Genomic DNA, 26036 nt, shown 5'->3' with positions numbered 1-26036 from the left:
AGAGAAGCCAAAGCCACTTTTTGTGTGGAAACTCTTTGAGCAAAGAGGCTTGCACTTTTCCCGGTAGTGGACTTTGGATGGGTGGTGGCGGAGGAAAAAACCTCCCAGGCAGAGTGTTTACTTACTTTTGTCATTGCAGGGGAAAAAAAGTGATTCACAGCTTGTCAATTCTAACTCCTTCCCTCTACACCTTTCTTCACCTTTTAAGGTTTTTGGCTTTCTTTGCTTTTTCTCCATGGTCTTTTTAGCTTCACCAGAAGTCTTTTATCTAGCTGGCTTAACCCAGGATCTCAACCTCGTTCCTTTCCCACTCTCTTGGAGAGCCTGTATGTCTTTACAATTTCTGTTTGCAAACACTTGTCTAGCATACTAAAGGAATATTAACAAACCTGTTCTTGGGCACTAAATGGCAGTTGTACACCTCCCTTCCCCCAGTCACAGTGACAGCCAGAAATGCCCTATTTTCAAATGATACCAAGTGGGTACCACCTCCCAATTAAGAACCACTTCCACCACGTCGTTTATAAGGCCTCGTTACTTAAGCAGTATATTACCATTGATGCCTAAGCATTTTCCAGAATGGAGTGAACCGTATAACAAAATGCCACATATTTCCAGTACTTAGTCACTTGAACCCTTCTCTAAAATTCAGTCTAAACATATTGCAAACCGTAGTTATTCCTTTCTCTATTATTTTTAGCTTTTTTCGATTCATTTGTATGTGTTCCTGCCTTAGTAGTTTTATCTTCCTGTTAGTAGTTTTTGTTATTTTCTTGACTTAGTCTGTTTCCTTCTTTCATGTCACTGAAAGAATGTAGATTTCCAATAATCAAGTGTAAATATTTCTTGAAAATCAATTTTAAGAATCTTTTGGGGGCATGGTAACATTGGATGGTTTAAAAAACAAAATACTATAACCCTCATAGTTATATCTTTTTAAAATCACATTGATTTGCCTTTTGAAAGTTGAGAGTTCTGTGTTGTACTAAATATCTAGAGAAGTGATGACTATTAACAAATAAAGTACTTTGCTAGTATGTTTTCTTAACATGAATTGACCAAGACAGGAACTGATTTCCTTTAAATTGTGTTTAGAAGACTAAGAATCACTTGATTTCTCTTTTAGGTGCTTAATAAAAAAATGACTTCTATAATTGTGCCATGTATAGTATACAGTGTATTCACAATACAGTGTCTTTCTTTTTGAGATTTCAATCTTTAAGGATGCATTCATACATCTCATAATTTGCCAAGTTTTATTATCTTGAAATCATTGTTAATCTGAGGTGAAAAGTAATTGCTAAATAGAAATTCTGAGAAGAAAAAGGTCTCATCCTTTTCACATGGGTGTAGAAAGGGTGTTGCATGAAGTGGATTTTAGGAATGATCTTATGAAAAAAAATTCTATGAGGTATAGAATGGGAATAAATGATACGTCCTCAAAACTTTTCACAAAATGAAATGTCTCTATCCTAATGTTTTACTGTAGTTTCTCCAGTGAAATATCTGTAGTTTTTTGGACCTAAATCAATGAAAAATTTTAGAATTTAAAATAAATTTTAAAAATTATGTAAATTATTTTATTTAAAATAAAATTTTTATATAACAATTTTAATGGTTATTTTAATCTTAGGCTAAAGTATATGTAAAATGCCAAAAGTTACTGGATTTTAAAAGAATTTCCTTTAAAAGTAATTTTACAATCATAAAAGACAATTTTTAATTATTATTTAGGGATGCAAACTGAAGGTTCCAAAGTGACATTTTCAATTGCAGTTGAGAAAACAAAATAAATTACTCTATCTCCTCTCAAATAACATTCAAAACCTTTTCTTAAAAATGGTCTTTCTTACTCAATCATAAGAAACGACAGTGATCTGGCACCTCTTATACTTTCCTGAATTAAACTTAGGCCCATTATCCAAAGTGAGGCACCACAAGAGCAGAAGAACGGGATCCATTTGTATTCGCCATCAAATTGGTACTAACTGATCAACACTAGGGTGATCACATAACAGAAATACTCTCTAGGGATTAGGGGGATGTTGGGGGCAAATCTATAACTAAAGGACACAGGGAGCACTAAAGGGAGTGAAGGGCATGCCTTTAACCCGCATTTGGGTGAGGCAAAGACATAAAGTGTAACTATAATGTTTGTACCCTCACAATACCCTGGAATAATAATAAAAAAAAAATCTGTCTTGAGATTTGCAGCAGTAAGGAACCTATTAAATATGAACAGATCATTTTAATGCCTAATGGCTATTAAAACACTGAAGAAACTTCATCTCAACGTGGCCAGGGAAGAAACTCTTTGTTTGATGTTCTTTTAGAAATTTACTGGCATGAATATGAGAGGAATCTTTTTTTAAAAAAAGATAGATGAAAGATATTAAATACAAAGAGATGTGTTTCAGTCTAACCATGAAAAATTAATAACTTAATAAAGAGAACTGTTAAATAGCCAAGCATGGTTGAAATTCAGTCACTTGTTGGAAATTGCCCAATGGAGACGTAAAATTGGGGGGAAAAAGTATATATGTGCACATACACAGAGTGAATATATTTGGGAAAAAACTGTAGATTATCTAGGAAATTGATAAGGAAAACGGAAAAGATTCTTAAATCATCATCAGAAAGCTTTTATCGACTGACCAAATGGTTTTGGCTCTGTGATAGGCAACTCCAAAGAAAATTATAAACTATATTTTAGCTCATCCAAATGTCTAATCTCAAAGTTGAACTTGCTAAAGATTCTGGAGTGAAAGTCGATGGATATAAAACAGCTACCTATTTCCAGCTTCCAAACTGTTAACATTTGCTTGTGGAATTTATGGAAAAATGTAAGTGTGTATTATTCTGAATAACTATTTCAAGTCATTGTTTGCTTTGCAAGATATTTTATAATCATGTCACTTTTTTAGGTCCCAAAGGCAGATTCTTACTATATAGTATAACACCTATGAAAATGTATATCCCTATTTTTAAAAATGTTATCTTTAACAGAAAGGAAAAGAACTATAAGGAAATCTTAAATTATAAGCTAAGGTTTCGAGTAGTTCAGTGGTGAAGATAAAGTCATCTCTGGCTTGTGTTTTAGGTACTATATATTCTAAGATAGAAATTTCATTTTTTAAATTGTTTTTCAAAGTGATTGTGTGGAAATAAAAGTTACCAAGTTAGGATGCAATACTGTATTTTTTAACTTGCCACCGGTTGTCATTTCATCTTTCAGGGACTTTTTGTTTGTTTGTTTTATAAAGCAATGGGAAACCCAGAAAACGTAGAAGATGTGTATGTTGCTGTTATTCGTCCAAAGAATACTGCTAGTCTCAATTCTCGGGAATACAGAGCTAAGTCATATGAAGTAAGAAAATTTAATTATATTTTATTTCTACCATTGACTGTCATTCTATATTATCATTTACATATAAAGCCTTAGTATGTCTTGCAAATTTTTATTGACAAGCTAATTTTCTAGATCTCTACCCATTACTGTTTCTTTTTTCTGCTGCATGCCTTTTTACCATTTGTTGTTCATTGACATGGTAGGTTATCAGAGGTTAAAAGTTACTTGTTTGTATTTTCCTTACAATATATAGGTTTCAATTCTAGTACAATTTATGGAATGGCTCTCAAAAATTAAAAAACCACTACAAATGTCAGTTCACTTTAAATTTCAATCTAAACATTGTTCTTCGTTACTTTCCCAAATAACTATTTTTAACAATTCATTTCAAAATATCTTTCACCTAAAATTAAGTTTTAGGCAATTAAATTACTTCTCTGTAGTCTTAAATTGTATTACAAATATTAATATACATGTAATTGAGGCAAAATTGTATATATAACAAATTATTATCTTTTCTATGCAACAGATTCCAGGCAGTATGGAATACTTCTAATAAAATATAACTATTTAGCATTTTGTTTAAACGGATCTTTTTAAGGTTATCAAAAACCTGTTAAAGGGCACCACTGGGTTCCTAAGAGGCTGCTGCTTCAACAGTGCTCTGGTTTATCATTTCTCAATCCTGGCTGCACTGTAGAATCACTTGGAGAACTTTTAAAACTGCAAGAACCTGGACTACAGGCCCCAGACATTCTCATTTAATAGATGTGAGATGGGGCTCGGCATTGGTATTGTTTTAAAGTTTTGCAAGTTATTCTAAAACGCAGCTAGAGTTGAGAAAGACTGCTAGCTTATTGCAGTGTTCTAGAGCAAGTAAATTTTATTTTAAACTTTCTCTTTGTCATTTTCCTCATCTAAGATTTTGTTGCATGACGTTCCCATTGAAGGACAGAAAAAAAAGAGAAAGAAAGTTTTGTTGGAAACTAAACTTCAAGGCAACAGTGAAATAACACAAGGCATATTGGATTATGTAGTAGAAACCACCAAACCAATTTCTCCCGCAAACCAGGGTATCAGAGGTAGGAAACTTTTCTTTCTTTCTCTCTCTTTTTTTTTTAAACACAGTTTGCTTTAAATTCTTACAGAAAAAGATATTTTTAAAAATACATTAAAACAATTTCTTTTTATATTCCTTTACATTTAAAAAACTTGCAAAAGACTCAGAAGGTTTTTTTTTAAGGTACAGCCAAGCCCCTGTAAGGTATAAATTGACTATAATTTTTTAAAAGTTAAAAAGTATTTGAAGAAGTTATGGTGCTAGTGATTAAATAGAGAAGAAATGAGGGGGTGGTTTGAAAACTAAAAGAGAGTACGAATTATTTTTGTTAGAAGTATGGTTTCCTACATAAGTATCTTTGAACTACTATTATTATTTCTCTACTTCAGGACAGAGGAAACTATAAACATCTCTCCATAAGGTAGAGGTAAGAGTTAACATTCATGGATTAGAGAAAGTCCTATAAATTACCGGGTAGCAGAGGTTTTCTTCCTATTTGGTTATAGGAAGAAGACCCTTTTCAAAGAGCCAAACTGAACTGTAGAAATTTTAACTCTGAGAGGTCAAGTCCCCCACTTAAGATATTTAATCACTTTGAAAGTGATTAAAAATTAATAATCAGTTTTCTCAGGCTGTAGGACATAGCAGTCAAAAGTTACAGAAAGTATAAACTATGTCCAAGATTTATGCACTATAATTTAAAAGGTAAGACTAATTCAGTCAAAGAGCAGTTGAAAACGGTTATTGGTGTGGAAAATAGTACCTCTTTGTGCCTGCTTTTTTGGTTTTTCAAAGCATATTCAGAGCATTTTTTTCTTTATATAGAGATCAGTTGTCCATTTCATCTGTTTCAGTAAAGCAACTGTTTTTGTTGCAGAGATACAGCCGAATCCTGTGGTTTTATTTATTATTTTGCATATTTGTTCTCTAGAGATATATAACTGAACTGTAAGCCTGTGTTTCATAACTTTTGGGGGTACCATTCACTATATTTTAGCTCCCCAATAGGTTACTTCCCTCTGTAGGGCCTGAAGGGTTTTTGTGAGTTGGGATGGTAAGCATTGTAACTCAGGATTATAGAAGTTCCTGCATAAATTTACAGATCTTTGATATACATTCTGAGTATCACAAAGAGAATCCCTTTCCCTAATTATCAGATTCACTTTTTAATAAAATGATTAGGAAACCAATCTTAGCTAAAAAAAAATAAATGGGGGAGGGGGATTGGGAGAACTGTCCTGTTGTGTAATCGGGACACGCAGAAGACTTTTTGGATGGCACAAATTTCCAGTCTTTCCTACCTCAGTCTTGGACTTCTCTGATAAATTTTCATCCAAACTTATTCCACTGTTGCCAAATTGTTACAGTTATCTATCCTGAGGCCAAATCTCTGAGTCAGAAATCTGATTAGCACTCATCACATATTTGAGCTGAAATAGACAAGTCATAATTTGCTGTGAATTAACCAAGCTCTGCCACTAGGTCCGTTCACCCAGAGGGGATATGGAAGAGGTGTCGGTGTTAACAAAATTGTCCCCTGGCATAAAGGGCTGGGTAGTTTCCCTTAGGAGTAGTAATGAGTGAACAGGAACCCTGAAATATGTCTAGCGCAATTTTGTCCTGTACACTTAGATAGTAAACTTTACTAATACATTTTCAGGCAGCTTTTAATAAGATAAATTAAAATAGAGAAGTTTTGCTTAATATATTAATGAGCCATACCTATTTAATTGAGTTTTTCTAAAACTATGAAATATTTTTATAATAATATGATTCCTTACATAAATATCATGTGAAAATCACAAATGACTATAGTAGCAGTAGTTATGCTTCACATTTTCGTACAGTGCTAAATATGGTTTACAAAGCACTATCACACTTACTTATTCATGAAATTTTTGAATTGGTCCTGTGAGTTGGTATGTGGTCATTTTCACATCTGTAAAATGGAAATGCAGACACAGGTTGTCACCTGCTAAGAACATATTGCCATTAGTAGAGGAATTAGGACTGGAACCCTCATCTCCCAATGTGTAGTCAGTGCTTTTTTTTTTTTTTTTGTTCTACAACATATCTCATAGTTACATATATAATTTTCAAAGTAGGCACTTAAACAATGGATCAGCACTGAATTTGGAGAAACAGCGAGGCAAGAAAGATTAAGTGGGGATAAGACGTCAAGCTAGATAAAGGGAATCATGCCTCTGAAATTTATTAGAATGTTATTCCGTATCTGACATTTAAATTTTATACAAGTGTCCATTTTGTAAAATAGTTGAGGGCTGTAATATAATAGGCCTTAATAATCACAAATAGTGATTCTAATATTTTGTGAATAAATGGAGCTATTTGAAATCTTTTGTTATCTACCTGTCCACAGAAGGCATCCTACCTGCCAGCTAGGCATTCCTACCTGGGTTAGGAACAAGTTTCTGTTTCTTGGAATGAGGAGATTGGAAAGATTGATAAATATCATGGCAAATGTTTCTAGAGGATGAGAGGTTTTAGAAGACTTGTAGGCTGTTATTGATAGCCCCCTTATTGCCAATTCAGGACAAACAGACTAAAAATGGTGGTTACAACTTAGAACAATAGTTTATAGCCCAATCAGATTTTAATAAAAACTGAAATTAAGGATGCAAGTTGCATGTTAAATGAAGAGCCACTAAACATTAAGACTTAAAAACTTAACACATACCAGAGTGTAGTAAATACATTCAGAATGTAATAAAATTTTTACCATCTATATCCCAGCTAAGTGAGGAAATGTATGCCTTCTCTTCCTTCCAGTGAGTCAAGACCAGGACCTAAATCTACAAGTTGATTGTCCACAGAATGATTTTGCATTATTATCAGTTTTTATTAGTGCATACAATAAAATAGACTGTTTAAATATTTCAGTTCCTCTTTATGCTGCCTTTTAAAATATCTGTTTTCTAAATCTCAAGGTAATTTATAAAATTTAAAAGCCTATTTATTTTTATCTTTGCTGACTTTTTAAAAAATGATTAGGAAAACGAGTGGTACTAATGAAAAAATTTCCTCTGGATGGAGAGAAGATGGGCAGAGAAGCAGCATTATTTATTGTTCCATCAGTTGTCAAAGGTAAAGTCTAAATTTATCTTAAATCTTTATGTACTTTAGGTGCTAAGTCAAAGTCTATAGAAAAACTTAGGAATTTGCATTCGTAGTTACTGCTATAGTAATGTAAAATACATGTTTTTTTGTTTTGTTTTTTTTTGAGACAGAGTCTCACTCTGTTGCCCAGGCTAGAGTGCCATAGTGTCAGCCTAGCTCACAGCAACCTCAAACTCCGGGGCTGAAGGGATCCTTCTGCCTCAGCCTCCTGAGTAGCTGGGACTACAGTCATGCGCCACCATGCCTGGCTAATTTTTTCTATATTTTTAGTTGTCCAGCTAATTTCTTTCTATTTTTTTAGTAGAGATGGGGTTTTGCTCTTGCTCGGGCTGGTCTCGAACTCCTGAGCTCAAACGATCTGCCTGCCTCGGCCTCTCAGAGTGCTAGGATTACAGGCGTGAGCCAATGTGCCCGGCCTTAAAATACATGTTTTAGGATTAATAGAAGAAGGGAAATTTGTTACTAAAAAAGTTTTGATTTCAGAGTAATAATATACAAGGTTCTTGGTTGAGCAGTAATCTTTGTTTCAGTTTTAAAAGTAAGATGAAGAAGTAAGGAGGGAAGGCATGATTGAAATTAAAAGTGCTCAGGTTACAATAAGGGATATTTTTCAAAGGATATGCTATAGATAGAATAGAAATTGATATTTAAGTATTCTGGAAAATTAACAGATTATGATTAGAACCTGTCTTGTATTTGGGACAAGAATGGGTCAGTATTAGTTCTAAAATACTCTGCCCAATAGTATTGGTAATATTCAAAGAATGTAAATCTAATGTGAAAATTTAATTTGAGCCTTTGACATCCTAGAATAATAAAAAACATATTGAGTTTCAGTGCAGACCTTGCAGCCCACCAATTTTTTGACCTTGGGCAAATCTCCTGTTTAATCTTTAGCTCTTTATTTGTAAAATACATACAATAATGTCACCTGTCCCCTCTTGGTTCATAGTGCTGGAAAAATTTGATGAGGTATTAGATACGAAATCACTTTGGAAACTATAAAGTACTGGTGTCATGTAAGATAGTAATAATACTGATGATACACTATATTAATGACCCACCATGGACATGCCATCAGCCTGCTGCTGCGTAGTACTTACACATGCTTTACTAGTCAGCCCTAGCATTCCAAATATATTTTCCCAGTCATACTTAGATTTAAAAGTTCAGTATTTTAAATGTTGTTGGAAATTTTTAAATAAGTTTTACATTCTTGAGAAAGAGAAAACAATTTTTGTAGTCTTCCAAGATTCTGAATGCTTCATTCCCCCAAGTGGACAAGGTCACAGAACTAGCCATCACTTGAATCCAGGCCTTCTAATTCCAAATCTAGAATAATTTATATTATACTTAACAAGTTTTAATTTTTTTAACATTGTATATTTTTAAATGGAAAACGTATAGGCGTAAACCTTTTGTATGATGGCATAATTCTTCCTTTTTCTTTTTCAGATAATACTAAATATACTTATACTCCAGGATGCCCGATTTTTTACTGCTTACAAGATATTATGCGAGTCTGTAGTGAATCCAGTACTCACTTTGCTACACTCACAGCAAGGATGTTAATAGCCTTGGATAAGTAAGAAATGCCATTACACATATTTTTTAATTAATCAAATATATGTTTATAGTAGAAATTAGTTCTGATAGACATAGACACTTTTGGAAAAAAAAATAATACATGTATTAAGAAATGGTAAGTTTTTAAATTATAATTTAAAAATGAAAAACCCCAAAGACAGGATTGTCCTGGTTTGTTTACAGCATATATTTTATTCTTCAGAAATGACAAACACCACCCTGGCTTAATAATTAAGATTGCCTTATTACAAAACTAAATTTAGTATTGTTACTCTTGTCAGTGGAAAAGTCATGTAACCTCTTATGCCTTTGTCTTTCTGTAATAATAGGGCTGACCACCTACATCTCAGTGGTTTAAATATTTAAAGTACTTCATGTTTTTTGAAAGGAGTTTTTATTATAATGACATATATATTTTTAAAAATTGTTTGCTATGTCCATTAACAAAATTTTTATTAATAATAAAGTACTTGTACACCAATTTGATCTTTATAAATTACGTGAATGTATTAAATTATTACATGTACCACGAAACTACATTATGCATCAATTTAAAAAATTGTTAAAAATTTAAAAATTGATTTGCAATATAAAAAATAAAAATAAATAATAAATGAAGAATTTAACTAACACTGATTAAAGTTATAAAAATCTGAAGGTAATATTAGAAGGTATCATGTATCAGAGATGGATAGTCTACCTTTTTTACATTCACTTTTGGAGCAGGTACTTCTATTATACTACCTCTTTTTAATTTTATTTTGCCAGGTGGTTAGATGAACGTCATGCACAGTCTTACTTTATTCCAGCTTTATTCCGACCTTCTCCTCTTGAGCGGATAAAAACTAATGTCATAAACCCTGCATATGCTACTGAATCAGGTCAGACAGAAAACTCACTACATATGGGCTATAGTGCACTAGAAATAAAGAGTAAAATGTTAGCCCTAGAAAAAGCAGATACCTGTATTTACAACCCTTTGTTTGGATCAGATCTTCAATATACAAACCGGGTAAGAGATGAATGAATTTTGGCTCTAGTTTAAAAGACATTTTATCTCAAGTTTAATTTTTTTCCTGAGATAAATACATCTATTACTAGTTGTAAACATTAAGATGACAAAGCTCTTAAGGGGTTTTTGTTGCTGTTTTCCCTTTCTAGGTAGATAAAGTGGTAATAAATCCATACTTTGGTCTAGGAGCTCCAGACTATTCAAAAATCCAAATTCCAAAACAGGAAAAATGGCAGAGAAGCATGAGCAGTGTCACGGAAGACAAGTACTATTTTGGTTTTACTCCACATTGCTTTTTTTAAAACTTACATACTAATGTTAAAGTATTGTTTAAAATTATATATGCAATTAGTATTGCATCTGTTCAGTGATATACAGCTTTCATAGATGTGTCACATTTATTTTGAAACCATTTGAATTTTAACAATACTCTTTCTGTTTTTTAAAAATTTCTTTTTAATGATTAGGGAACGACAGTGGGTAGATGATTTTCCTCTCCACCGAAGTGCCTGTGAAGGAGATTCAGAATTACTAAGCCGTCTTCTCAATGAAAAATTTTCAGTCAACCAGTTAGATAGTGACCACTGGGCGCCCATTCATTATGCGTGCTGGTAAATGGCTTACTTATTTTTTTCTTTTCAGAAAGAATAAATTCTTAGTTATAAATGTTAGTGCTTCTTTTCAAAACTGTTCTCATTTTGGACACTTTTTTTCTGTCATGTTTGCTTTATGAGCCTTCTGTTTTGATTTTTCATTACTCGATATGTGCCAATGTTCAGAATTGCAAGGTCTGCCTCATGAGAAAAGTACTATCAGTGTTCTTAGGCATTGCCCGGCCTAGGATAGTTAATGACTAGTCAATGTCATTGCAGAGCGTAAGGTCCCTTATTCACCCTTGCAGTTTCTTTTGTTTTGTATTGAGGTTATGTTATGTTAGTTTATCCTTACTGTAAAATTTGCCTGTGTTAACTACTAATGATTTGACCTTGAATCATGTTAGGAAAGTATTCTTTTAGTTCTTAGGGAAGCTGTGGTATCAAGAAGCCTCCAAAAGCCTTCATTAGAATTACAGGCTTCCATTTTTTTTTAGATGTGAGAGTTGGGACAGGATTGGGGTTAGCTCTTTCTACTAGTTCCCCAATGTAGCTCTTGCTCTGTTACTCTTCTCACGTAAATTTCTCCCTCAGCTGGGCTAAATTAGTGTTCAGAGTGGCAGTTAACTATTTGCTTAGCCCATCCTCTAGAAAGGACATAATGAAGTTTTTTACCATTGTTTCTATGGGAAAGTTGCTTTTGACTTATTGTTTAAAGTGAACTTCCTTGGCTAATATAAGAAGTACCACATTATTTACTGCTGGCAAAATGTCCTCAGTGCCTTAGCTGTGTCACATTGAGCAAGGTACTTCTCTGCATCTCAGTTTATTTATCTGTATGTAAAATGCAATAATTGGATGATTTCTAGAGTTCTTTCCAACTCAAAATCTTTTGATTGCTGTGATTCTAATATTTGTGATCAAGTAGCTAAATATAGTTGCTTTTTATATATATTTTTTTTCTGTTTCCTTAAAAATACGTACTTTTATTCAACAAATATGCTGTTATATTTCCCATTACAGGGAATTTTTATATTCATATTTAGAAAGAGTTACCCTAAATTGTCTTTAACTGAACTAATAGTTGTTTCTTCAGATTATCAGTAAATACTAGTAGCAGAAACAATACTAAAGAAATCACATGCTTTACCATGTGCTAACGAAAAGAACTAAACAAAAAGAAGTAGAGAATATAGCTCAAATCCCAAGAAAGTATACTATAGAATTGGGAAAGACAAAGGCAGTAAATTTTTTAGTTTAAGAATCCCAAATTTATATTTGACTATATTGTTGTCCTTTTTTGTGGCGGGGGTTATTTTCTTCTCTAATAAAAGAATGATGTTTTCAACTACCTATTACATAAAAACGAAAGTATGGTATAGCATATAATGTGCTTTGGAATGTACCTAGGTTTCAGTTCCAACTGTTAGTTCCTGAAAGGATGACCTTTGTCAATGACCTTTGTCAAAGTATGGCAAGTTACTTAATGTCTCTAAGGGTCTATTTCCTTATATACAAGATAGTCTTACAAATGGTACCTTCTCTAAGATTAAAAGACAAGATACAAATAGGGTACTTTGAGAGCACATAAGCTCTCAATAAATGTTGGCTTTTATGAGTAAGTATTGTAAAAATGCGAAGATCTTGATGCCTTCATCTAAAATTCATTAATTTGTAATATTTTTAATAGCCAATTTTTGTTACTTGAGTATACCAAGGAAAAAAATTTTATCCGTTGATAAAATTAATTTTCTGTCAGTTGGAAATAATCAAGTTTAATACAACAGGAGTAGTATGGGTCATCTTGCAATACTTTTAATCAGGTGCATCATTTGCTTGATGGGAATTTGAATAAAGAATGATTTAACTATTTCGCAAAGAGCTTAAATTACTTTATCTTGGAAATGTATTCTTTTTCATTAATTGGTACGAGGATTTAGGAGAGGACACTGGGCTGTTGCACTCAGGAAACTGGAGTTTGGTCCTATCTTACAAGGTTAGACAAGATGTTTTACCCTTCTGGGTCTGTTTTCTCATCTTTAAAATGGGAGTTTTGATTAGATCAATGGTTCTTAAACTTTGTGATCTCAGTACCCCCTTTTACTCTTAATAGTTATTAATACAAGATCCCAAAGAGCTTAAAAAGAACACTAAACATGTATATTAACATAACATAATTATATGAAAAGACACCATATTTTCTAAAATAAAATTAATGAGAAGAATGACATTGTTTTACATTCATACAAATGTCTAGCTTAATAGAAGATAGCTGGTTTCTCACATCTGCTTCTGCCTTCCGTCTGTTGCAATATCACATCACATAGCTTTTAGAAAACACTACACTTACAAGAAAGTGAGAGTGAAAAGAATAAATAATATCTTAGTATTATTTTGAAAATATGTTTAATTGGAGGAAACCCTAAAAAAGTGTCAAGGCTCTTCATGAGTTTCTGGATCACTTTTTGAGGACTATTGAATTAGATCACTCCTAGGATTTCTCTAAGTTTTTAACATTTCCAATTTGGTAACCAGACACCTAAAAACTATACTTTCTAGAATCACCATTTTCCTAAACTATTTAAGTTGGTTTTTACCCCACATGGAAAACTTGTCAGCCACTCAGAAAATGTCTCACTGACATCCCATATTCTCTCACCTCTTTATCTTTCCTGTTCCCCTATGCTAGTCCCTCTATTTTGAATCAAATCAGTGTCTTCTTTCTCTGATAGTACTTTTAGGCTTCGATCATTACTAGAGAGTGTTTTTAAAACTGTGATGATTTGGCTCCCTACAAATTATTCTCTCTGATTACATTTGGGCCTTCACTATAGCTTAGTTGTCTATACTTTTTTTATTTTACTCATTCTGTCAGCCTGTTAGTCCTACCCTACAAGCTATTCTACACCTTTCAACTCATAAATATGTAAATTTCCATTACTTTATTTTTCTACTTTCATAACCCCCTCTACTGTCTTTACCCCGTATTTTCAAAAAAAATCGAAGTCATCAGAAATGTCCTTTTCCATTGCTAATTAATTTTTGTTCCCATCTCTCTCCTGTATCATAGGGTGTATATGTAAAAATCCTTCCTGTTCCCCATTAAATTCACTCTTTCCTTTTCCACACTTTCTTTCTTCTTGTCTTTATACATGCATGGTTCTCTCCCTCCTTGAAAGGAATCTTAATTTGAACCTGCTGCTTCCTCTAGCTACTATCCTGTTTCCTTCCTTTCATAGCTAAACTTCAAAGGTGAGTGGGCTACAATCTGCCTTCTCTTTTTAACTCTTCATAAATCTTCTTAACCTTTTCTGAGTTTTTAATCTCTTTCCCTGCTCTGCAGCACTTAATACTATTGATCACCCTTGGAGTTGAAAGGTCTTAATGGAGTTATAATGAAGGTCAGTGCAAATGCAAGATACTATTGTTACCTTATCATTATTATTATTGAAATACTGGCCTCCATCCTGTGATCCAAGCATGTGGCATAGTGTGGAAGCTATTGTACTAAGATTCACAAAACCAGATTCTAATTCTGGCTAGTAACAGTGAGACCTAGGGCAAGTTACTTAAACTGGGTCAAGCTACATTTTTCTCATCTGTGCAATAAAAATACCTCTGCCCACCTCATAGGTTACTGTGAAGATTATATTAAGTAATTATATAAGAAAGTACCTGGGGCTGGGTACAGTGGCTCACACCTGTAATCGCAGCACTTTGTGAGACTGAGACAGGAGGATCACTTGAGGCCAGGAGTTCAAGACTAGCCTGTGCAACATAGCAAGACCTCATCTCTACAAAAAATAGAAAAATGAGCTGGACATGGTGGTGCACATCTGTAGTCCTAGCTACTTGGGAGGCTGAACCAGGAGGATTGCTTGAGCCTGAGAGTTTGAGGTTGCGGTGAGCTGTGATCATACCACTGCATTCTAGTGTGGATGATAGAGTTAAACTCTGTCTCTTTAAAAAAAAAAAAAGTACCTGGAAATTTTCTTTTCTTTTTTTTTTTCCCTTTTTTCTTAAACTGAGTGGTAAGAATATCTGGGAAACTTTAAATCATCACACAAAATGAATGTTTGTATTAACTGTACTTTTTTACTTCTTGAATTGCTCCCCCACTATCTTTTCTTTTTTTTTTTTTTTTGAGACAAGAGTCTCACTGTGTTGCCCGGGCTAGAGTGCCGTGGCATCAGCCTACCTCACAGCAACCTCAAACTCCTGGGCTCAAGCAATCCTTCTGCCTCAGCCTCCCGAGTAGCTGGGACTACAGGTATGTGCCACCATGCCCGGCTAATTTTTTTTTTTTTTTATGTATTTTTTAGTTGTCCAATTAATTTCTTTCTATTTTTAGTAGAGACGGGGGTCTCGCTCTTGCTCAGGCTGGTTTCGAACTCCTGAGCTCAAACAAGCCCGCCTCAGCCTCCCAGAGAGCTAGGATTACAGGCGTGAGCCACCGCACCCGGCCACTATCTTTTCTTGAAAGGGTGTTTTTCAAGATGGATTTCATTGTTCTAAGATGATCATCTTTCTCTAAATTCTGTTACAGAAAGATTTCATCCATTCTCCCAGCCTTAACAGTAATACTTTCGGTTAGATGATTTTATGTATTCTCAGATAGATATTCTAAGCTTTTGCCTTTCACCTAAGTACCAATCCTTCATTTTCAGTTGCCTGTTAAACAGTTTAGTCATTTATCTTCTGTGCATAAGGCACTTTGGAGGATGTAGAAGACACCGTCCCTACCCTTCAGGAACTTGCAGGCCGATAGAGAAGAGATGTACATAAACAAGGATGAAATTAGGCAAAAAATGAAATAAGTCTTAAAGAAGAAACAAAAATAAAATATTAAAACATAGTAGAAATATAGAGGAGGTAGATCTTAAACTGTTTCAGAGGCATGTGGAATTTAACCTGAACAAAATGAGCAAAGAACATGAGTCAAAAATCACCTAAATAAAAGGGGGTAGGATGCAAATGGGTGGTTTGGGATATAGGAAAACCATAGTATACGTAAAGGGAAAGAGAGGAAAATTTGAGGGCAAATCAGATCTGTTCTAAAGATGTGCTGTTTTCCCCTCAGTGCACCATATCTAAAACCAAGTTTCCCTCCTTATTTCCAGACAATGAATTACTTTCCACTGTTTCTTCAGATTGCGGGCTTACCTAAGTCTTTGGCTCTTAACCACATGGTTGACTCACTATGTCTGACACACGCTTTTTACTCTTCTGAGACCTTGCTTTGCTCACTCCTTTTCCCTCTACCTAAAATATTTTACCTCTGTTCAACATCTCTTCAGTTCTTTCCTATTTAAAAATCCAGTTTGAATTGTTCTTTTATCAAAACACTTTTCAGGACTATCCTAGAGTCACTTCTCTCTCTTCTGATATTTTTTAAAGCATGAATTATGTGCTATTTTGATTTCACAAATATGAAGTATCTTATTTTGTTATTGTTATCCTAAACCATTACAGTACTTTAATTTTACATTGTTATGTAACTTATCTCATGTTTATATTTTGCCTCTCTGATTACAGTGTAAACCTTTCAGAGCAGAGACCATGTATCTCATATATCTTTGTGTCTCCCACTTTGTCTGATATACAATATATATATACACATAGCAGTATGTCTTTGGGCCTGTTTTGTAAATTATAGACCTAAGTGAAAAACATTCTTACTAACTTTCTTATGAGTTACTTTCTGATTATGAACCTGGTTTTGAGTAAAAATTGTATCTCTTTAATTTATAACTTTTCTACTTTATGTGATGTGTTTCTCTGTCATCTTCTCTGTCTAGATTTTTTTTTTTATTTCAGCATATTATGGGGGTACAGATGTTTAGGTTATGTATGTTGCCCTTGCCCCCCATCCCTCCTTCTCTATCTAGATTTGAGATTATATTTTCTTCCACTTGATCAGAAATAGAAACAGTTGAATTTGATGAGAATAACTCATAAGAAGTCCCTAATCACTGAAAGCATCTATGTGGATGTCTTAATAATCCCTTGCTTTCTGTCCTAGAAAAATCTTAGATTTCTTTGAGATAGCATCCAGATTTTGGATTTTTTAAAATATTTCAGATGACTTTTTTGGGTAAGTTTTATTGTTTTTTTTAATAGGTATGGAAAAGTCGAGGCTACTCGCATATTGTTAGAGAAAGGAAAGTGCAATCCAAACCTTTTAAATGGACAACTTAGTTCTCCACTTCATTTTGCTGCTGGAGGAGGACATGCTGAAATAGTACAGATTCTTCTAAACCATCCAGAAGTTGACAGAGTAAGTATTTTCCAGGGTTTTTTTTTTTTTAATGTTCAAGCAGTGAATAATAAGTAATGCTATTTTAATGACACTAAAATGTTCAATTGTACATTTGACAGGTCAGCTGAAAAATAAAAATAAATTCAATTGCCTTACAGAATAAGTAATATGTAAGAGTTGTACTTTTGAACATAAATTTTAAAAAAAAATCTTGTAGTAAAATATACCTCACACAAAAATTACCATTTTAACCATTTGTAGATGTACAGTTCATTGGCATTAAGTAAATTCACATTATTGTGCAACCATCACCACTATCCATCTCCAGAAGGTACATAAAATTTAACTTCCTTTCATTTTACATTCTTTTTTTTTTTTTAAGACTAGTCAAGTGCAGTAGTGAGGAGGGGGGATCATTTCATATTCTATTTCCCCAAAAATATCTTGAAAAAGGAAAAAGTTTTCCACCCATTTTCTAGAATTTGTAGTAAAAAGTATTTCATAAAAGGAAATAATAGTATTAATACCATTGCTATATCTATATCAGAACTTTTAAAAAACAATCTCATTATTGCTTTGAGTAGTTTATCTTTGGCAATTTTTGTTTATTTTAAGTATAGTATGTACTAAGTATGGTTAACACTTGACAAGAGTCTATTTTTCATGAAACTTTGATTAGTTGAATGACATCTTTCCCTTAGAATACCATATATTTGTAATGCCTTTTTTCCTCCCTCGCCGCCTCCTACTTCTAGCATATAACAGATCAACAAGGAAGATCTCCATTAAACATTTGTGAAGAAAACAAACAAAATAATTGGGAAGAAGCTGCAAAATTGTTGAAGGAAGCCATTAACAAGCCAGTAAGAATTATCTTCATAAATTGTTAGAGCCAAGCATAATATTTACATTCATAGGTAATTTAAGGATCAATGGTAAGATTGGAAAGATGAATGAATGGCTGACTCCTTTACTGCTATAAACTTCATTGTTAGATTTCATAGATATTAAACTTGTTATCATCCCTCATAGTCAGATACCTATTCGTGCGTAATAAAATAAAACTTGCAAAAATAAATCAATAAAACTTCCAAAACACTTAAAATTAATCTAATTTCCAGTTGCATGATCTCTATATTCGATGTGCTAATTACACACAATTTTAATCTATTCATTGGAGCATTTCCCTCTCCTGAGGCCTTTTAGGCAACATTTTATATTTTTAGGTGAAAGTATTGCACATTATTCCTTAATTTGCTCTCAGCAAGTTAATTTTTGTATAACAGACTCATTTTCCTCCTCACAAAAATAAAATAGGTGATTTCCTAACTCTTCTATTCTGCTAATCCAACTAGCCTTTTCATCTAATTATGCCTGAAATAAACTCACAAATCTAATGCTGGGCACACATAGCTGTTAAAAGGATATCGTATTAGAAAGAGCAAAGTTTAATTTATAATTAGCCATGACATTAAGATAGAAAAGAATTAACAATTAGAAGAAGCTCAGTTATGCCTAAAAGTTATAGTGATGATAAAACTAACATTAATTTAATTTTTTCTTTTTTGAGACAAGGTCTCACTGTGTTGCCCAGGCTGAAGTGCAGTGGCTATTCACAGGTGCTGTCGTAGTGTACCGTAGCCTGGAACACCTGCTCAAGTGATCTTCCCACTCCAGCCTCCCAAGGAGCTGGAATAATAGGCATGTGACACCACTCCCAGCTGTGATTAATCTAAAAACTGTTTGAAAACTTGGAAACCAGATCAAAAGATCTATACCAACAGATAAGGGATAAAAGACTTTATACCAACACATACAGCCCATATACCTAAGCCTTTCCTGGCTTTAACCATCAATTAGACAATAAGTATTTGTTGAGTTGCTCTGAATTTAATATCATAAGATGCTGAAAGCGATAAGGAACATATATGATCTCTGCCTTTAAGGAATATTGCACACATACCACACACTCATACACACTTTGTCAAAACACTATTCCAAGAGCAGGAAACAGAGTCAAGGAAATAGATAAAGTAGTACAGGCATCCGTATGTTATACTTCATTTCAATTTATTTTCTAATGTATAGTTTTAACGCATTTTTATCCCTGGCATAATTTTTATCTTGTGAATGCATAAGATAAGAGGAATCGGGTACTTTTAATCAAAATGAACTGGCCTGGAAGTTACTTGGAGGCATCATTTGCTTCTGATAACAATAAAAATCTATTAAGAATGACACTAGTCTCTAGGATTTTCTGAATTGGAGGAAGGGAACTGGCCCAAAGTTCATTGTTTGGTAACTTCTCTGCAAAGTCTTCATTACAAATTCCTCTTAGGACAAGTTATTGCTGGTGCATATTTCTATAGTATGATTTGTGACCCACTAGACTCATGAAGTACTTAACTAATGCTGGTCCTCTCCTATGATATTCACATTGTACATGAAAGGCTCTAAAACATCCTTTCAGAAGAATTTGAAATTTAGTATTTTTTAAAAAACCATTTTCTTGAGTTTCCCAAACTCATTTGACTGTGAACCATCCAGAGGAAGAAAACTTAAATAGTGGAGTAAAATGTTTTTAATATTGCCAACAGAATCTCACTTGAAGCAGTTTTTCTGATATTTTACAAGTCAGAAATCTATAATAAAGCATATGAAATTGATCTTGTTGGACTCTGATATGTAATTTTTAAGCAGGTTGCATAATTTATTGTCATTCCTTTCCTAGTATGAAAAGGTTCGAATATACAGAATGGATGGATCATACCGTTCTGTTGAATTGAAGCATGGAAATAATACCACAGTGCAGCAGATAATGGAAGGAATGCGTCTTTCTCAAGAAACACAGCAATATTTCACTATTTGGATTTGTTCAGAAAACCTCAGTAAGAAAGTTTTTATTCTGTTGTGTGACCCTCACTATTCCTTTTTGGGAGTGGGTTAGTAAACGTACGTATAGCATATGTTTATTCCTGACTTTTAAATTTTGAAATAATACAATGTTCTTCTCTTTCATATAAATTATTAGTGTTCAAACTGCTGAAACAGGTAAGCCCCTGGGCCGCCATTCCTTCCTTCATTCAAAGCATTTTTTAAGTAGTAAAAACCAACATTTTTCTTCTCTGGCAATGGCGTTTGATTTGAGTACCATTAAATGTTCTGCTCATACAACTTGGCTTTATTTTCAGTGCTCACCTCAAAATAATACAGGTGTTCTTTTTTCTTAGTTTTCTATTTAAAATCAACATTTTTATATAAAATCAGCATAATGCCATAATAGACTTGTCCCTCAAAGTATTGCAAATGCATAAAGAACTTAATTGATTGATGTAACTGGTTATTTAATTGTTTAATTGTATCTTTTTAACACAAAATTCTACTTATTATGTCATCAAAAATAGGCTATAATGGAATTAAGGATTTTATATACATTTTCTTTAAGAATTTTCTTGTAATTCTTGTGTTCTTAAAAACAAGCAGTAAACTACAAATTGGGTAGTAATACTGATTAAAATAAATATTTAGTTAAATTTAGACCTTTAATTTGTGAATATTAAGCACTTAAGTGCAGATAGTTTAATACAAAGTTTCTATGTATTGATATAATTGATTTTTTTATATTATCATTTATAAAAGAAAAGATGTTTTTTAGGCCTTCAACTCAAACCATATCATAAACCCTTGCAACATGTTCGTGACTGGCCAGAAATACTTGCTGAATTGACTAATTTGGATCCCCAAAGGGAAACACCCCAGCTTTTCCTGAGAAGAGATGTGAGACTTCCTTTGGAAGTTGAAAAAAAGGTTTGCTTGGAAATCTTATTTACAGTTATTTAAATACACAGAACCTATTGCGTTTCTATTGTAGGCACTAGAGGCAGAAATTGTAATGTTTCTATACCAGGAGGTTTTACCTGTTTTTCTGTTCAATCCTCACATCCCTGTTGAGTGGTAGAGTTTCAGTTAGTCTACTTACAAAGCCCTTGGTTGGTTTTTTTAATTTCCACTCCCATTGTCTTAAGAATACAGAAGAAATAGGGAAGTTATTCTAAAGAAAATTAGCGATTAGATGGGGGAGAAAATTATACAGAAAAAATATTTTTTTTAGAATAGTTAGAAAGAAAGTACAATGTCAAGGATAAACTTAATAAAGGGCTAATTAGTTGTGTAAATTTCAAAGGAAGAAAGAGATACATTATGTGGGATAGAGCAGAAAAAACATTCTGGGTAGAGAAGATGATATTTGCAAAGGGGACATATGAAAAATATTCTCAGCACTCAGTAGGTAACTGTTCTTGACTCAAGCAGAGAACTTTATAGATAGTAAAAAATGAGAATAAAATTTACATTTGATAAGAAGGTCTGTTCCAGAAAAGTATGTTTGGATTTGAACTACTATAAATTTTAGGGCAGAGGTGAGATAATGCCATAGGAAGGATGAACAGACAAGGGAGAAATCTAAAGGAGAGATTATAACAACTTAAATGAGGTATGATAATCTAACACAATGGTAGCTGTGAAAATTGAAAAAAAAAAAAAAATTGTTCCAAGGTCTCACCACATTGATGAAGAAAAAATTACAATGCATTTCATGATTATTTATCCAGGAGACTATTAAACATAGGCAAATTTCAGCACATGAAAATTTCAACAGCCGTGTCCAAATTTCATAAATGTTTTATATATAACTGTTCATTATCCCTATTATCAAGCTAAAGAAAGATTTAGTCTTCTCAGCCAAAGATACCAGGATTTACATAAATATTTGTGTGAATTTACCAAAAAGTAAGGTCTTGATTATTTGTTAAAAATAGAATCACATTAACAGAATGAAGTGGGGAGAGAACCCACGTGATAATCTCAATTGATACAGAAAAGTCATTTGACAAAATCCAACACTCATTTATGAGAAAAGAAAAAAAAAAATACTCTCAGAAACTAGAATTAGGTGGGAACTTCCTCACATAATAAAAAACGTTTATGAAAACCCACAGCTAAGATCATACTCATTGGTGAAAATTGAAAACTTTCCTCCTAAGATCAGGTACAAAATAAGGATGCCCACTCTCACCACTGCTGTTTAACATTGTACTAGAAGTTGTCGCCAGAGCAGTTAGACAAGAAAAAGAAATTAAAGCCATCTAAATTGGAAAGGAAAAAATAAACCTATCTCTATTTACAAATGACATGATCCTGTACATAGGAAATCCCAAAGAATTCACAAGAAAGGTACTAGAACTAATAAATTAATTCAGCAAAGTTTTAGGATAAAACCTCCACACACAAAAATCATTTGCATTGCTATACACCAGCTGTGAATAATCCAAAAAGGAAATTAAGATATCTATTAAAATATCATCTAATAGAGTAAAATACCCAGGAATAAATTTAACAAAAGAAATTCAAGACTTGTACACTAACAAGTACAAGACATTGCTGAAAAATTAAGACCTAAATAACAGGAAATCCATCCCCATGTTCAAGGATAGGAATATTTAATAATTTTAAGATGTCAGTACTTGCAAAATGATCTACATATTCAGTGCAATCCCTAACAAAATGTCAGCAGACTTTTTTGCAGATATGAAAAAGTCCTCAAATTCATATGTGGTTGCAAAGGGCCTCAAATAGTCAAAACAATCTTGAAGAAAGAATGGTAAAGTTGAGGGATTCACATTTCCCAATTTCAAAACATAGTACAAAACTACAGTTATCAAAACATTGTGACATACGTATAAGGATAAACATATAGACCAATGTAATAAAACTGAGAGTTCAGAAATAAAACCATACATCGATAGCCAATTGATTTTGACAAGGGTGCCAAATCCATCTAAAGGAGAAAGAATAGTCTCTTCAACAGATGGTATAGGGACAACTGCTTTTCACATTGCAAAAGTATGAGATTGGACCCCAATCTCACACCATATACAAAAGTTAATTCAAAATGTTATCAGTGACCTAAATATAAAAGCTAAAACCGTAAAACATGTAGGAGAAAAACATAGGGGTAAATCTTCATGACCTTGGATTTGATAGTGGATTCTTAGATAATGATATTAAAATCATGAGCAACAAGAAAAATAATAGGTAAGTTGGACTTCATTAAAATTTAAAACGTTTTTGCATGAAAAGACATTATTAAGACTACTTATAGAATTGAAGAAAATATTTATAAATCATAGTCTGATAAGGGCTTACTATCCAAAATATATAAAGAACTCCTACAACTCAACAATACAAAGACAACCCAATTAAAAAATGGTCAGAAAACTTGAATAACATTTCTCCAGTGAACTTACACAAGTGCACTACCAGCACATGAAAAGATGCTCAACATCATTAGTCATTAGGAAAAAGCAAATCAAAACTACACCCACTAGGATGGCTATAAAAAACAAACAAAATGGAAAATAACAAATGTTAGTGAAGATTTAGAGAAACTGGAGCCCTGGTACACTGCAGTTGGGAATGTGAAATGATACAGCTGCTGTGGAAAACAGTTTGGTGGTTCTTCAAAAATCTAAGCATAGAATTACCATACAATCCAGCAATTCCACTCCTAAGTATATGCTTGAAAGAATTGAAAACTGGAACTTAAACAGATACTTGTATGTCACTTCACTGTTATTTATAATAGCCAAAAAGGTGGAAACAACCTAAATCAACAAATGAATGGATGAACAAAATGTAGTACATATATATATATATATATGTATATATATAATGGAATATTATTCACTCATAAAAAGGAATGAAGTTATGGTACAATAAAGATGAACCTTGAAAACACATTAATTGATTATGTTTAATTATTAATAATTAATAACTAAACATTATTAAATGAAATAAGCCAGACACAAAAGGACAAATATTGTATGATTCTGCATATATTAAGCAATCTAGAATAGGTAAATTCAAAAGGACAAAAAGTAGACTAGAGGTTACCAGGGGTGTTGGGTGAAGGGGTAGGAATGAGGAGTTATTCTTAATGGTTACAGAGTTTGTGGTGAGTTGTGGAAATAGTGATGACGGTAGCACAACATTGTGAACGTAATTAATACCACTGAATTATACACTTAAAAGTAGTTAAAATCATAAATTTTACGTTATATTTATTTTACTGCAGTTTTAAAAAAATGTATTAGGCCTGTAAGATCTGCACGTAATCTGAGTATACTCAGTCTATCTTCCTTCTCCATCCAAGTAATACTTTAAAAGTTGGCTGGTAGCTGCAATGATAATACTTGGATGATAGATAAATTGCATAATTGTACTTATAAAATAAAGTGGATTCAAGTAAAAAGGAAGCAAGGCTTAGTAAATTCTTAAGTTAAATCAGAATATCATGATAATCTGGTACAGTAGTTGTATTCTTTCACTCATTATATAATAAGAAATTGCTATTTCTACCATCTGATAAATAGAAGAATTGTACTTAGTGGTTGGCATCATTCTTTTCGGATGAAAACAGCCTGATTCATTGTTGGCTAAGATTCGTTGAATATACTATTTGGAATTGTAACTGTTACTATCTACTCAAACTCTTCAAATTTACTAAGTCAATTTTTATTACAAAGATATGCTTCCATTCAGTCTTTTTCTTCAACATTTTATTTTGAGATATTTTAAAAACCATGGGAAAGTTGAAAAAGTATTACAATTTATACCATATGTCATTCATTGGATTCACTAGTTAATATTTTGCTATATTTGCTTGATCTTTTCTTTTTTCCTTTGTGAACCATTTTTAAGTAGTTGCAGATACCATGGCACTTCATCTCCACATATATTGACATGCATCTTCTAAGAATAAGGACATGTCTACATACCACAATATCATTTTCAACCTAATAAAATTAGTATTTCTATAAATAACATCTAATATCTGTTCCAAACTCAGATTTTTCCTATTAAAAGTTTTTTATAGCTCCCAACCTTGGAATCTAGTCAAGGGAATCTAGTCAATGCTATCTTTAGTCTCTTTCTTTTCCATGAAATTCTGTTTCATTTTTTTAAAATTGTAATAGAATATTATAAGATGGAAAAATAGAATTAGTTATATGACAAAAATCATTTTTACCATAAGCATGTGGAGTCATTGTGAATTACATTTCGAAATACTTTATTCATTCAGAAACTTTATAAATGGGATTATTTCAAAGTAGAAATAATACTCTGTAGGCTAACATTTCTCAATCTTTATTAATCTTATTGGATAAAGTGAAACTAAAGTTTTTAAAACTTAAAAAAATCTACTCTCTTTTAATGTTATTTGAAAGTGCAAAGTCTTATAGTCAAATAAAATTTTAAAATGTTTTAAAGCAAGCCTTTATAAACTACATTTGTCCTTCTGGGAATTAACACACTTCCTTTTATCTCCTTTGAAGTTAACTACTACATTATATGAAGCATAGGTAATAGAAAAATGTTTCAGAAATATGGAGATTTAGATACAATTATGCTAGAAATTATCCATATTCATAAACTGATGAAAATATTATTAGACAGTAAATCAGGGGTTAGCAAACTGTAGTCTATGGCCATATCCTGCCTGCTGCCTATTTTTGTATATCCACAGCTGGATTTTTATATTTTTCAATGGTTAAAAATAACCAAAAGAACAATATTTCGTGTTGTAAAAATCTTGTGAATTTTAGTATCTGTACATAAGTTTTATTAGAACATTACCATACCTATTTGTTGATTGTCGATATATTGCCTGTGGCTGCTTTTGTGCCACAATTGCAGGTATTACGTGGTTTACAAAGCTTAAAATATTACTCTCTGACTCTTAAAAAAAAAAATTTGCCAACCTCTGTTCTAAAGCAATAACAAATTAATAGCTTTTCCTTTTCCCATATTATACAGTGACAAGTTGTATTATGTTTGTAAAAGGAAATTATAGCCTAATAACCAAATTATGCTTTCTTTTCTAAGATTGAAGACCCATTAGCAATTCTTATTCTCTTTGATGAAGCCAGATATAATTTATTGAAGGGCTTTTATACAGCTCCTGATGCCAAACTGATAAC

At 32.7% G+C, this 26036-nt stretch overlaps 1 protein-coding gene across 1 annotated transcript in view; it reads left to right on the top strand.

The window, feature by feature from the left end:
* Positions 1 to 2761: 2761 nt before the first annotated feature.
* Positions 2762 to 26036, top strand: part of KRIT1 (KRIT1, ankyrin repeat containing) — a 37387-nt gene continuing 14112 nt past the window's right edge. Inside the window, exons 1-13 of the mRNA XM_012656552.1 lie at positions 2762 to 2843; positions 3236 to 3367; positions 4272 to 4431; positions 7422 to 7514; positions 9003 to 9132; positions 9903 to 10146; positions 10296 to 10411; positions 10614 to 10757; positions 16860 to 17016; positions 17754 to 17861; positions 19730 to 19886; positions 20654 to 20805; positions 25942 to 26034. Of these exons, the coding sequence (XP_012512006.1) occupies positions 2772 to 2843; positions 3236 to 3367; positions 4272 to 4431; positions 7422 to 7514; positions 9003 to 9132; positions 9903 to 10146; positions 10296 to 10411; positions 10614 to 10757; positions 16860 to 17016; positions 17754 to 17861; positions 19730 to 19886; positions 20654 to 20805; positions 25942 to 26034 (1758 nt within the window). The 5' untranslated portion in view covers positions 2762 to 2771. The remainder of the gene's footprint in view (positions 2844 to 3235; positions 3368 to 4271; positions 4432 to 7421; positions 7515 to 9002; positions 9133 to 9902; positions 10147 to 10295; positions 10412 to 10613; positions 10758 to 16859; positions 17017 to 17753; positions 17862 to 19729; positions 19887 to 20653; positions 20806 to 25941; positions 26035 to 26036) is intronic.

Source organism: Propithecus coquereli, unplaced genomic scaffold (genome assembly GCF_000956105.1).
Source record: "Propithecus coquereli isolate 6110/MARCELLA unplaced genomic scaffold, Pcoq_1.0 Scaffold508, whole genome shotgun sequence".
Taxonomy (NCBI): Eukaryota; Metazoa; Chordata; class Mammalia; order Primates; family Indriidae; genus Propithecus; species Propithecus coquereli.
Note: the sequence above shows the minus strand (reverse complement) of the source record. Positions and strands in the feature narration are given on the sequence as shown.